Source organism: Manduca sexta, chromosome 6 (genome assembly GCF_014839805.1).
Source record: "Manduca sexta isolate Smith_Timp_Sample1 chromosome 6, JHU_Msex_v1.0, whole genome shotgun sequence".
In the NCBI taxonomy this organism is placed as follows: domain Eukaryota; kingdom Metazoa; phylum Arthropoda; class Insecta; order Lepidoptera; family Sphingidae; genus Manduca; species Manduca sexta.
The window spans coordinates 7,740,150-7,755,054 of NC_051120.1; the positions used below are offsets into that span (position 1 = coordinate 7,740,150).

At 33.8% G+C, this 14,905-nt stretch overlaps 1 protein-coding gene across 1 annotated transcript in view; it reads left to right on the plus strand.

Moving 5' to 3' along the window:
• LOC115442177 (DE-cadherin) overlaps nucleotides 1-14,905 on the plus strand; it is a 271,403-nt gene that overhangs the window by 228,573 nt on the left and 27,925 nt on the right. The window contains exons 9-13 of the mRNA XM_030167178.2: nucleotides 75-567; nucleotides 839-1,110; nucleotides 1,519-1,803; nucleotides 9,395-9,548; nucleotides 11,717-11,904. Of these exons, the coding sequence (XP_030023038.1) occupies nucleotides 75-567; nucleotides 839-1,110; nucleotides 1,519-1,803; nucleotides 9,395-9,548; nucleotides 11,717-11,904 (1,392 nt within the window). The remainder of the gene's footprint in view (nucleotides 1-74; nucleotides 568-838; nucleotides 1,111-1,518; nucleotides 1,804-9,394; nucleotides 9,549-11,716; nucleotides 11,905-14,905) is intronic.

Consider the following 14,905-nt stretch of genomic DNA (forward strand, 5'->3'; position numbering starts at 1 on the left):
AAGAAATGACGTAGATTTGTTTTTCATAATGTAATTCAAATTTGCACAAATAACATTAATGAATTATTTTGCAGAACAACTATAAATTAGCTGCAGAAACCATAATCCAAATAGAAGTTGAAGATGTAAACGACAACATTCCCATATTCAGTGAAATAAGATCGGGTAGTGTGCTTGAAAACGAGAGTCCAGGCACTCCCGTGATGCAAGTGAGAGCGTTTGATGCTGACGGTACTTCAGCCAACAATCAGATCACGTACGAACTCGGAGACGAATCCGATCCTTTCGCTATAGACAGCATCACTGGCAACATCACAACACTGAAAATGTTTGACAGAGAAGAACGGAGTTTTTATAACATCAAAATCATTGCTACCGATAATTCAGAGTCTGCTTTAATTCCTGGCAAACACAATTCTGGTCAGCAAGTGTTCCTTATTGAGATTGCTGATAAGAACGACAATCCTCCGCATTTCACTCAAGATACGTATGTAGCCGAATCTATTGCTGAGAATGCTAATATGAACGAACTTGTAACCGTCGTTAAAGCTGTGGACATTGACACGGGTAAGTTTAAAGTAACAATTTAGAATATCGATTACAAGTAACCAAAACTTTTTATCAATATATTGGAACAAGGTACAGAATTTCATAAAAAAAATTTAAAAATTTTGTGCGAATATTAATGGTTTTAGTTTCACTACATAGACTAAAATTCACAAAATTTATCTCAAACAATTGTTAACATTTTTCATTTTAAATATCGAGCATCAAAACCACATCCATTAAAGTATAAATGATATATACATGACCTTTAACACGAACAAACTTTTTACAGCATCCGTCGTCACGTATAGCATTGTTGCTGGCAATACCTACGATGCTTTCGTCATCAGAAACTTTACCGGCGAGATAAGGGTCAACAATGTGCTTGATTACGAGAACATCACTAGCTATAGTCTCGATGTACGCGCATTCGACGGCATATACGAAGACTATGCCAAAGTTATTATCAATATTGAGAATTTGAACGATAACCCTCCAGTCTTTCTTGCCAATTACACTAAAACCATTGAAGAAGAAAGATTGTACGAAGGTTGTGTTGTGAAGGTGAGGATTTATTTTAATTATTAATCACATATAATATAAGCTTCTGTTTGTACCTCTGAAAGGGTAGGCAGAGGTGCATCATGTTTGTACCTTTGGAGGGATAGGTAGTGGTATAAGGATGCATTCATACGTCTACATATTATAAAATGCAAATAAGCTCCAAATAGATATTAAATGGACTCCCTGTATGATATATTGAAATTTATAAAACAGCCTAGTATTATGCAAAATATGTTTAATGTATAAATTTTATTTTATAAAAATCTTAATTTTAGTACAATTAAATATTTCAGAAAGTAGATAATATTTAAAAATATGATCTGAAACTGTTAAGAGCTAAGTATTACCTTTTCTAATACTTATAAAACATGTTGTATAAAAACTTCTAAAATAATTTCCCTCCAACAGGTGGAAGCCTACGACCCCGACATAAAAGACAGAAACGCACCACAAAACATAGTTTACTCTTTGATCAAGCAAGAGCAGAAGGAATTTTTGAAAATCGACAATGACGGCTGTTTGCGATTGACCAAGCCGTTGGACAGAGACCAGCCTTCAGGCTTCACGAGATGGCAGATCTTCATCATGGCCGCTGACCACGGCGGCAGACTTGGTTCTGACAGCTTGAGATCCACCACTGAAGTCATTTTGGAGTTGACTGATATTAATGATAACCCGCCGTTCCTGACTAACGTGAGTATTCACTTTTATTATAATGATTTTTTTTTTGTTAATTATTGTCTTTAGTTATAGAATCATATTGTTACATTTTTCTAAAAAATAATATAGCTGGACTCTTCTTATGCAAAGACTCGACAAAGCAGGCATATAATTAATATCTCCTAAACATATTTTTAAATCATGTCACAGCAATGATAACTCTGGTATGACAGTAACTTCAGTATACTCCAAATAATTTCGAGTATGTCATCTGAGAACATAGACTATGGCAATGTTATCGTCATAATATCGGAGGTCGCTATCCATTCAGGAACAAACTATATTCCCTAATAATCAGCATTTCATTGAAGGAGTTTCCAATAACAGAATAGCTGAACAACACTATCCAACACAAATTCACTTTATCTATTTAATTCTGCTATCCGTGCAAATGTTGCGCAAATCCCTTTTCTACAGGTTCTGTAAAAGTGGCGCAAATTACCTATTCCCATGATTAAGAGCGATTTGGGACATTTCCAGTTAGGGGCTGTCAATTTTTTATGCAAATTTTTCGGGCGTTCGTCTGCCGTTCCATACTTTGTTAGGGAATACACGGTCTTATAATTCGTCGAATATTATTCATAAATAATTTATTTCATGTTGTATTAGCCGAATAATTAAATTAAAGCCATATTCCTTTTTTGAAATCATAATATTAACATTTTGAACGCGTAAAATATGAATATGTAAAATTTATCTTTATTTCATATTTCACTGGTCGAATTAAACAAACACGAACACTAAACTCGTCTGATTCTTTTTTATATGATTGCTATAATAAAAATATATTGAAATAAACGGATTATCTAAACTACAAATCATCGAATACTATAATAGTTTCTTTATGGTTGAACAGTAAAAAGGATTATATAAATTGAAGTAAGAAAGCCGCGGCCATTTAAATGTTTTATAGCTGACGCAGAATCATTTTGGATCATCCGAATTTCAATCGGCGAAAAATAATTGATTTTGTACCGTATCGTGGGTAATCACATTTTAGTTCAAATATATTTTTTATTAATTGGCCTAGTTTTTTTAACATTTTAACCGAACTCCATTGACCGCCTAATACGTTTGTTTAATCGTGATATACTTAATTATATTTATAAAATGGCTAACTGTTATACAATTTAGACGAAGTTGGTTTATTAGACCAATGCTATTTATTACTCTTTGACATCTATTATAATTTATGCGATCTTCATTTATCAAATTATCTTTAACGTCTGTCCGATGTTATACCTTAGGGGAACTATGAATAATACGTTCTTAGTACTTACTTTGGGCAAGATTTCGTTCTTCTAAAGGCAACGGTAAAGGCTGTCTGTGTTTATCGGATTTTTTAAAGACTTTACTAAATTATAATTGCTCGTTGTAATATTCTTTATCAGTTAAGATTTTTAAGACTATAAATAAAATTATTATTGCTCGTTGCAATATCTTCCCGTATGTCACCAACAGCTTAGCAGAGAGCAAGTCTTGGTACAACAGGGGGCTTATTTCAAATTCGGCTATCCGGTCCCAATGAGCGTCCTTGAATGCGGGATTAGGCGCTATCTAGGCTCCGCCCAGGCACGTACTTAGGCCCCGTGGGAGTCAAAACTTTTACTTACAACTTATTTTATGTGATAAGTTAATATATTAGGTTTTGAAACATTGTATCTCTATATATATTTTTTTAAACAGAATAAGTTAGAATAATATTTAGGATTTTTCTCTGTAAAAGGTTTTAATACGTGAAACAATAAATATAAAGCTCAACAACGTGTTCGTGTTATTTGGGCTAAAGTAATATTATAGCTTTAACCGTTTTAGTATATGTTTATGATATGAGGCAATATAAAACATAATACTTAATGAACTCAATAACTATAATTAGCTTTTCGTATTGCGTGTGCGCAATCATAGCGTGTATCAGTGATTTACTTTTCAAACACAAGTTATTCATTAACATTCCACGCTTAGAGTTCTCGCGGTAAATGAAAAATATGAGGAAATTAAATCTTTATTAGAAACTATTTCTCAGTTTTTCAAGTGATTGTTTAGAAAAGTAGGTCATATATTAAAAATATTCAGTCTTTATACACGAATAGGATTAGAAAGAAATCAGTATGTAGAAGAGGAAACATTACAAAAATCTGAATTTTATATACAAGTAAATTGCAAAACTATGACGAGAAAAATTTTCATATTTTTTAATAAAATTATGGACGATTAAATACTATGTAGATCACGCGTTAGATTAATCATTAATGAATACCATATGTCAATTTAATTACTGACAATAAGACATAGTAAAAACTATTAAGTTATGGATGTAAATCATTAACCTTTCTTCCTTGTTTCGCCGTAATCAGATAAAAAGAAAAATGGTTTAAATATTTTCATCATCCAAGTACCTATCTGTCTATAAACTAATATAACTATTTATTTATTTATTGGCACATAGATACGATTTAATCTAAAAAAATAAAACTAATTTTCCAAACAATATTCCATATAACGAAATAAACGTAAAAAACGTAGAAGGTCCTCACACATAATACTCATAAAACCATATGTTTGAGCATAAATCTGTCAACATCCTAAAAACTTAAGTAGAATTTAATATTCCTAACGAAACACAAGAATTACATTATGGGGTAAAAAAATTGCCGTCATGGGGGGTCCGACCCCCGCGTCATAGCTGACGATTGAAAACGTTTCCCGCCAAATTCACAGATCGGTTGTCAGCATTTATACAGTTTATCGACAAAGTTGCGATTTGCAGTGCGTAAGAAGACTTGGGAGTTTCTTTGTCCAAACATTTGGCTTGGCCAAGGAATTTGAATAAAATGCTGTCAAAATACAGTAAAAGACGCTTGTAACATATTGTCTATATAAAAAAAAAACCTTTCGGTTTCTTAAATAAATACAATTTATCCCGTCTAAGACTGTGAAAAAATCTTACAGATTAAGTATAGTAAGACTGATATTAAATTGCTTATTTTTTTACTATATCCATGACATGTTTTAGAAGTAACAAAACAGGCTATAATTTTCAAAATAAATCCACAATGTTACAGATAAAAAATCAGCCATAACTCAAAACTGAATTCAATGTTATGTTTGTCTGTCACTCGGTTTCTTTGTGACGAGGGTAAAATCGAACAGGCCGTAGTTTTATTTAGTGCCAAAATTGTTTACGCCATATTTTCCACGTTGGACGGTGTTGTATTAAATTTATCGTCCGCACAATCCATGCCAAATAAAATTGATATTTTTTCCGGTGACGTGGGCTGTTTGTAATAAAATTTATAGGTATGGGAAGCGGATGGACAAGCCACTGATCCGTAAATACTGTCTTTTTTACATAAGTTATATCGGAAAGAAAATAAGGTTATTGCTTTTTAATAATAATTATTATAATATCCCTGTATTATATGCTGTCTCACTGGTGAACACGGTCCCCCTACACTACTGAGGAATCAGGCCTTAGTCCATCACGCTGGCCTAATGCGGAGTTGCCTTTTTGACACCTTGTTCAATTCTTCTACTTCATAGTTGGCGATAGCCTAGTTGCCAGTATAGCGGATTCTCATGACGAATGTCAGCAAGTTCAAAACCCAAGCGCATACACCTTTTTTTCAAAAGTTATGTGTGTATGCTTTGTGAATTATCGCTTGTTTTAACTGTAAACGAAAACATTATGAGGAAATCTGCATACAAAAGAACTTCTCCATAAGAATTTCGAATGTATTTAAAGTTTGCTAGCCTACAATAGACCAGCTTGGTGGACTAAGGCCTAAAAATCCTCTTAAAAAGGGATACCCATATAGAGCAATGGGAGAGTAGACCATAGGGTTTATATTAAATTCTTTTACGAGTATATAAATGTTACACAAAACTTATGTAAAAAAAATCATGACTGATTATTTTATTTTTGATATGCGATTAGGGTTGAATTTCGGAGCAGCAAAACACTTATTTATTTATTACCTAAACGAAGTCGCGTGCCCCAGCTAGTTCAACATATTACTAAATTTATAAATATTTACGTCTCTATATAACAATATTCTTAAAATAATATCTTACGTTTATTTTGTGTACTGAACCGTCGTTATTTGAAGTTAATAAAAAGATATTACCATAAATAAAGACGAAATAAATTAGCTTTTGTACGAAATTTTATGATACAGTCTTTGTAAACCGGCATAGCAATTGCTTATGATTTTTTACAGTCATAAACACTGCTTGTCCACAGGTTCAAATCCCAAGGGCACACATTTCTGACTTTTTTAAAATAATGGACTATAGTGAGCAAAAATCCCCATGTTTCATGGTTTTTAAACGCTGAATTAAGTCGGAAGTTAATTGTGGTTGCGCATAGGTTGCGTTCCGGACATTCCGTTAAATAAATTAAATTTTTTAACGAGGCAAATACGTAGTCCAAATTGTTTACTGTGGAATAATATTACAGACGATGTTCAACATGTTTTGACGGAGAGTGTACTGAGTGCACCCATGGGAAGTAATTGCACGTTTCAATGTAAACTCTTTCGATGTGGGTGATTTTTAACCATTTGACTAACATCGGAAACAGCTAAATTAATTTTTGTACATACTCGCTAAAATATTAGGAATTAAATACAATTTGTATCAAATATGAGACAGTAAGTAAAATGAATCAAAGTCTCTTAAATAAATAAGAAAAGTAATAGATGCGTAATACGGTAACCGACAAATAAAATTTACTTGAAATTTCTGAAACGGGCTCTAAAACAATGTAAATCTTTATTCAAAAGAGTTTATTTCTTTATGTAAAATATAGAAATAAAAAAATCTAAAACAATTAAATATTTTAATTATTCAATAAAGTTTAAATCTTTATATAAAATACTAGCTTTTGCCCGCGGCTCCGCCCGCGTTATAAAGTTTTTCAGGCTAAAGTTTTCCGTTATAAAAGTAGTAGTTTCCCGGGAGCCTCTCAAACTGTCTCCATACCAAATTTCATCTTAATACTTTGGGTAGTTTTTGAGTTTAACACGTTCAGGCAGACAGATGCAGCGGGGGACTTTTGTTTTATAATATATTTTTTAGAACTTTTTAAGAGGAATAATCCCGTCATACATCATTGTTGCATAACTTTAATCGTTTACGCAGCGCACGCAACGGAAGCTCTCAAAACTAATAATTTTTCCCCGTTTTTGCAACATGTTTCATTACTGCTCCGCTCCGATTGGTCATAGCGTGATGATATAAAGCCTATAGCACTCCAGGAACAAAGGGCTATCCAACACAAAAAGATTTTTTCAGTTCAAACACGGTAGTTCCTGAGATTAGCCATTACTGCTCCGCTCCTATTAGTCATAGCGTGATGATATATAGCCTATAGCACTCCAGGAATAAAGGGCTATCCAACACAAAACGATATTTTTTCAGTTCGATCTGATAGTTCCTGAGATTAGCCATTACTGCTCCGCTCCTATTGGTCATAGCGTGATGATATATACCCCATAGTACTCCACGAACAAAGAACTATCCAACACAAAAATATTTTTTCAGTTTGAACCGGTAGTTCCTGAGATTAGCCATTACTGCTCCGCTCCTATTGGTCATAGCGTGATGATATATAGCCTATAGCACTACACTAATAAAGAGCTATCCAACACAAAAAGAATTTTTCAGTTCGAACCGGTAGTTCCTGAGATTAGTCATTACTGCTCCGCTCCTATTGGTCATAGCGTGATGATATATAGCCTATAGCACTACACTAATAAAGAGCTATCCAACACAAAAATAATTTTTCAGTTCGAACCGGTAGTTCCTGAGATTAGTCATTACTGCTCCGCTCCTATTGGTCATAGCGTGATGATATATAGCCTATAGCACTCCACGAACAAAGGGCTATCCAACACAAAAAGAATTTTTCAGTTTGGACCGGTAGTTCCTGAGATTAGCCATTACTGCCCCGCTCCTATTGGGTATAGCGTGATGATATATAGCCTATAGCACTCCACGAACAAAGGGCTATCCAACGCAAAAAGAATTTTTCAATTTGGACTGGTAGTTCCTGAGATTAGCGCGTTCAAACAAACAAACAAACAAACAAACTCTTCAGCTTTATATAATAGTATAGATAAAATAAAAAAAAATGACTCTTTTGTTCCTTAGCAACCAAAAACAGGTTAGGTTAACTATTTTTATGCAAATCAAGTGCTTACAGATGTTAAATTTCTTATTTTAGATGCCTATACCCGGACCTCTATTTGGAAGAGGCGGCTTAATTTCCATTCCTGCGTTCTCTGAATAGCTGTCCTTATGTTCCCAACGATAATGTCTTACTGGATGCCACAAGATATATACTTTTTGCCTTAAAGTATAATTTAAAAACCTAAAGAAGCTGACTGCCTCGGTGGCGTAGTTGTATTGCATGTCCGGTACAATAGCGCTCTGAGGTCCTGGGTTCGAATCCCGGGTCGGGCAAAGTGATATTTGGGTTTTTGTGCTCAGTATCAGCCCGGAGTCTGGAATTTGTGCCCGATATGGCGATAGGCTCACCCCCTGTCACATCATGGGACGGAACATACTTGGCGAAAAGTGGGTGCCCTAGTTGCGCCTCTGCATACCCCTTCGGGGATAAATGCGTGATGTTATGTATGTATGTATGTATGTATGTATGTAAAGAAGCTAGATTTTTCGCAAAGAGAACCCGTTACGTAAAAAAGTAGTATCGCTGATGTGTTACAACTATAAATAGGTCTAGGAATATTATTTTATGTCCCAACGAAATTGATACTTGATAAAAGTAAAATAAAAAAAATACACGTTCACGTCGAATTGATAACCTCCATTTTTTGAAGCCGGTTAAAAATCATTTCGTCCGATTTTAAGCGTAGGTAAAATTAAGCAAATTAATAGAAAATAATCCTTATTGTCTACACGGCATGCTTTGGTTTTGTAATGTGTGCCAGATCCAGTAAATGTTATTTGGTGTAGGCACAGAATATTAGATTAAAACCGCAACGCCTTACCCGCGTTAGTGCGACCGCAGTTGATAAGGATTTCTCTTAGACAATGTTCTGTTTAATAATTATCAAAGTTTTTACGTTTATTATCAATGATTAAAAATATGTGTGTTTTGTTATCGAATGGATTGTGACCTCTTTATATTTGCGAAAAATTATTCTACAGTTACTAGCATCTGGGAATCATATGGCAAAGCCTAGCCTAAAAAAATATGTCACGTAGGCAAACAAAGGTGCCCTTATTAAGTCTAAACAATACACGGGAATTACCATTGGAATTTAAAGTGACTTATAAACTACGGACATTTTGGGGTACCCCATAGCTGTGAACATGAAAAACGGTCATGATGTTAACTGGTGCCCCATTTATTTAAATTTTAACTTTACAATGATGGGGTACCCCATCACTGCTACAGAGATTATATAAAAAAAATCATGACGTTAACTTATGCCCCATTTATATACATTTTGACATTTACAATGATGGGGTACCCCATCACTACTATAGGGATTATATTAAAATTAATTATGTCAGTCAAATGTCTTGTCATTTACAGACGCAACCAGTCATATGGTACGAGAACGAACCGGCAGGTACAGTCGTGGTATTAACTGCGAAGGACTACGATTCTAATGAAAATGGACCTCCATTTACATTCGCTCTCAACGAGTCTGCGTCCTTTGACATCCGATCGAAATTCCATATACAAGGTAAGTTGAGTTATAATTATGATCTAGAATTAATAATACTAATATTAATTAAAAGATAATTTTTAGCTGTTTAAGTCATCATGGCTAAAGTGGAGTTATGATGTTAATTCTAATAGTAAATTGGTCTTGGGGGTGACGACCTAACTCATTAAAAATACGCCATAATGCCATTAAATAAGAATTCATCGGGTCATTCAGTTGTTTTGCATAGAAATCTGATAGTGATAACGAGGTGTTTGGCTCTCTTATTCTCCTTCAAATAGCAATAATGTTAAGCTTAGGCTAGACCATACTATGACAATATACACTGGATTTATCTCACGACACTGTGCTCTAATCGATGCATTGTTCCTACACTATCCAACGCATAAACCAAGTGACCAGACTTCCTCTCGGCCTATAGTTTAACACCGAGATAACGGATTTAGCAAACATCGAACTCCTGGATATTGAAAATACCGGAATAGATATGTTGCCAATTTCGCTGAGACGTTAACGTAGGTGTAGCTTCTAGGCATGTATACAGCAAAATTGCGTCTCGAGCTATGCAAAACCTTTTCTCTCAAAATTTAGCTATTCTGGATTTACTGTGGACTTGCCTTTATTCTTTTAAATCAGTTTTCTAACAATTTCTAAAGACTTTAACCAGCTGTAGCGAGTCTTTATGATGCAAATGCGCTTTAGTAAATCAATTCAACTACACATTCCATTTCAACCGACCTATCCAATCTGGAACTGAGGGATTCGTCTTAGCTGGCGAATTCTCGCAATTCACTGGCCCCATTCGGGATGCGAAATTTTCCCAGGAGCCTCCCGAAAATCGAGTTTCGATCAATTAGTGTAGTTAACATGCAATAAATGGTGTTCCGGCCCTAACTCTAACTTTGTTAGCAAGTGCCAATTGAATTCGGAGCGTTTCCATTCATGTTCGTTGATAATTTTGTAAATGCTTTCTGCGGATTATTTGTGCCGAGTTGTTTCTGAACTTTGCCAGTTTTATTACGCATTGGGACTTTTATTACTTTGTGGGCCACATGTTCTTGGTTGTTGAAGTTTAGACGGCCCATTGCCGATGTTTAGTTTTTGATTGTACTGGGTGATTTTGATTTGAGTTTAGCTTAATGTTTAATCGTTTTCGCTATCTTGTTTTAAAATCTAGCTCTCGCTGGGTTTAAAGAGAATTTGGACTATGGGATTGTTGGATGATTTTTTGTTTAAGATTAATTTGACTTCATTTTTCTTTGGATTATCCGTTAATGGCTTGTAACACACAGTAAAATAAGCAGTACTATAAGGATTTTTACTAGTAAATATTTTAAACTATTATAACTAGAAGTTATACCTTGCCGAGTTGTGATAAATCTTAATATAAAAACTTTCCAAAGTAATTCATTAAACTTAGTCCGGTATTTTTGATATACATGGATTGAGAAAATAGATGAGGGTGCGCTAACCGTGACTTTCTCATCAGTTAGGGATAATGACGAGAGCTATTATTTATGTATGAAGAAAATTTTAAATTAACTTGTAGACAGATTTCGTTTGTCACCTATTGCTACGCACAATGTCTTTCTAGGAAATCTACACAGTAAAAATTCCGGTGAAATTGTGCCAGCGGGAATTATTCTAAAGAAAAAAATAACACATTATATTTCAGCAAATTGTTTTGGCTTAAAACAGCCCGTAAAGCTGCTTAAATGTATATAAGCACAGCTGTTTTTATATTATATATTATTGTTCACGAATGCCAAAATGTGTGCGTATATTTAGCTAGTATAAATTAAACTGAAAGAATTCAAAGATTTTTTTTGAATTCGTGGAAAACATTTTTAATTAAAGCAAATACAACTTTACATAATTTAGTACCGAAATGGGAAAATTCATCCGCTTAAAACAATTTCTATGTCGTCTTTTTAGACTGCTATTTAACTAGTAAAACCAGACTATTTTGAGGCTCTATACTTGGAACTTTATTTATAATTGTACCATGTAGCGAATAATGTGGTTTTCCAATCTGAAATAAATTCCTAGCAAGCTATATTTTGGATACAAATCAAGATAGTGCGATTATTTAAAAAAAAATGACAATGAACTTGATGTAGATTACATGGATGGTTATAAACCCTTAATAATATTTTAAAATTTTCTTACTTATACCTTTCCCCCAGGCAACGTGCTGTCCACACTCGTATCATTCGATAGAGAACAAAGGAAGGAGTACAAGATACCAATCGCTATCACTGACTCTGGAACACCTCGGCTTACCGGAGTCTCAATTCTTCACGTGGTCATTGGAGATAGAAACGACAATCCCATGGGCCCGGGACATAGCAATATATTCGTTTACAATTACAAGGTATGTACAACTTGAATTAACTTATGTTATACCAACAGAACGTCAAAAGTAGTACAGCGACTTAAGAAGTTGGGGTAAAAACACTAAATATTTTTTTGGTTTCGTGATTACAATTCATTTTAACACTAATTATATTTACTCCATCGTATAAAATTTTCCCCACAGTGTGACTTCTATTTCGTTTTACGTATTTCAAATAAAAAATTATGATGATAGTGCGTACTTTACCCCAATGTACAAAATTACCCCAATGGTAACAGTAAGTGTGGTTGCTAATTTAATTTATTATTTACTCCAACAGTAAGGAATTCTTAACTGATCCCACATTTAATTTTATGAAGTACAATGTACGTATAAACATGGTTAGCTATCTAAAGGCCAATTACCTTTTGAAACGTACATAAAATGGGTTCGCAAAAGCTTAAAAAGATCCTCTCATCTCTTTAATGATCGTGACATATTTTCTTTGTGCCACCAAGGCTTCTTTAGATCGCCTTTCCTTTAATCGTTTCTTGATAGCTGTATTTAATTTTGCTTTTATAAAGCACTTTTTACGTAGTCACATGTGTTAGCAAGGACCTTTTTAGGGTTCGAAGGTTTAACACGACCTGAGCTGACAAACAAGTTTGGCCCTTTTAAGTTTCTTCGACATTTCGAGGGTTGTTGTATTAGAGATTTATAGCACATATTCATATTTATAGAATTATGGAGAGATTTAAGATTGTTTTAGCTCTCCATAATTCTATAAACATGTTATAACTTTACTACATCAATTTTATTAATTACGTTTAAAGTAATTCATGCAGAAATACTAATGGAAATTGAGTTAAACTACTTAAACAAAGGGCAAACTTAATTAAAATTACCTAAAGAGTCTTAGAAGCACTGGCACACGTCGTTAGCCTTGTCCCTAATTTCCATTTCGCTCGACATTAGCAATTTAAACTTGAACATCAATCAATGTTGGTGAGTATAATGCTGATGTCCGAAACTGTGTTTCTATCAACAATAACCCTAAAATGTACAGCCATGAGAAACCACCAATTAATACCATCCAGTACAAAATTATGAAAAATTTTCTGTGTTGCGTAAAAAGTTTTTAGTTGCGTTTTTTAGCCATTCTGCCGCATGTTGGTGGCACCCTCTTGTGTGGATTATGCACTCAAACGTCGCCTTTGCATATAAATATACAAAAAATAATCGACCATTCGGTCGATGCGTTTATTATAAGTTTTAGCAAAATTATTTTTTATTTATTCCACTGAATTATAAAGCTTAAAATTGGGTAATAGAGTACAAAAATTCTTATAAGAATACTATAGTTTACGTTGAATTCATGACTAATGATAAAAATGTTTCATCACGCAATCAGATGGAAAGCTACTTCAACGAATTGTATAGTTGGAGATATTATGTGAGTATGAACATTTTGAAATGGCACTGTGATATTCGTTCCTTTATTTACGCTTTGCAACTTGATGTTTTTAAGTTTATTTCCCGTCGGATTGTACTGGGTGGGGACTTTCCTGCATCTTATTGTGAAGTTTCTTTTGTCATCGAAATAATTCCGTTGTCACAATACGTTTACATCTGCAATTTCTTGTGTATTTTCTATCGATTCCACAGTCTGTTAAGTTTTTGTAGTTAGCACATTTGTTTTTGTTAGTTTTACTATACAAGCCTATACAAGGCCTTTGAGGCATGCATGCATGACAAGTGTTCATTAATTCATAAAATGTCAAGTTTAGTTATTCTTATTTGCTTGTGACAAAGAACAATACAACGTCTACCGTTACATAGAACATGACAAAGTACGCTTTCCTTTTCGGTAACGAATCTATGACATTTTTACCCCATAAAATATAATTACCCCAAAAATAGTGATTATAAAGATGCATATTTTTATATTAGTAATTTACCAATTTTAGTGTCTATTTCGCACCGGGTATATTCACACAAATTAACAGTCATAGATTATTGATAATTGGCTTGAATTATTGAAATCAAATCAATATGCTAATACGATTCCGCATTCACAGCGATTATTGTTAAATCCATTTAGTGCGATGACAATTTTCAATTTGACCTCTGTTAAAAAGTTTTGGCGCTTTTTGTATAAGCGTGTTGCGGATTGTTTGAAAAGTTCGACAGCATAATGAACCGAGTGTCTAGAGTTTGTGTTTTAATACAGTGTTAGACAACTGGGACGTTATATTCTAGATTATGAATTTCACACGTATGATTTGTTTTACATATACTTTAGGACCTAGTTTTAAATATATGTTGAGATAGGTATATCTTTAGTATGTAACATCGACAAACTAAAGATATGATGGAAGCTTCTTACATTAAATTGAGATAACGTTGCGTATCATCTAACAAATCTACAATATTCTACAAATCTTGTGTTAATCGGCCTACACGTTGAAATTAAATCATATTTTCATCTCTACGATCATGAAATTACCCTATCAAGTATATTTGTCGTACAATTCTTAAGTCGCGTTTCACTGCGTCATTTGCATTCAGGAGCCGCCTTAAAACGCATGAAATATGAAAATGTCCCACAACGAGCGGGAGATTCATTGCTCTTTACGACAAAACCGTAAACAATTTTACGGTTTTTCATTGTAGAAGCAACATTATTACCGATTAGGACGGTTTATTGTCGGTTACAAAAGTTATAACCGTTGTTAACACTATATTGCGGACTCGGTATTTTGTATGAGTGATGAGTGTTTTGGAGACGCATTCTTTAAATTATTGTCTATGGCGCTTTTAGTTTTAGTATTAAATTTGGTGGCCGCACGACTCGGTTTATCGAATAGCGGTTTTATTCATCTAGTTTCGATCCCGATTTCTATGGTCAGATAGGTCTTTTGTGACTTTTCCAATTTCGAAAATGATGTGATCCGATTTATTTCAATAAAGGAACGCCTTTTATATAATAGAAGTTGATTACTATAAAAATGAATTTTGTTTCAGGATTATCTGTTTAACC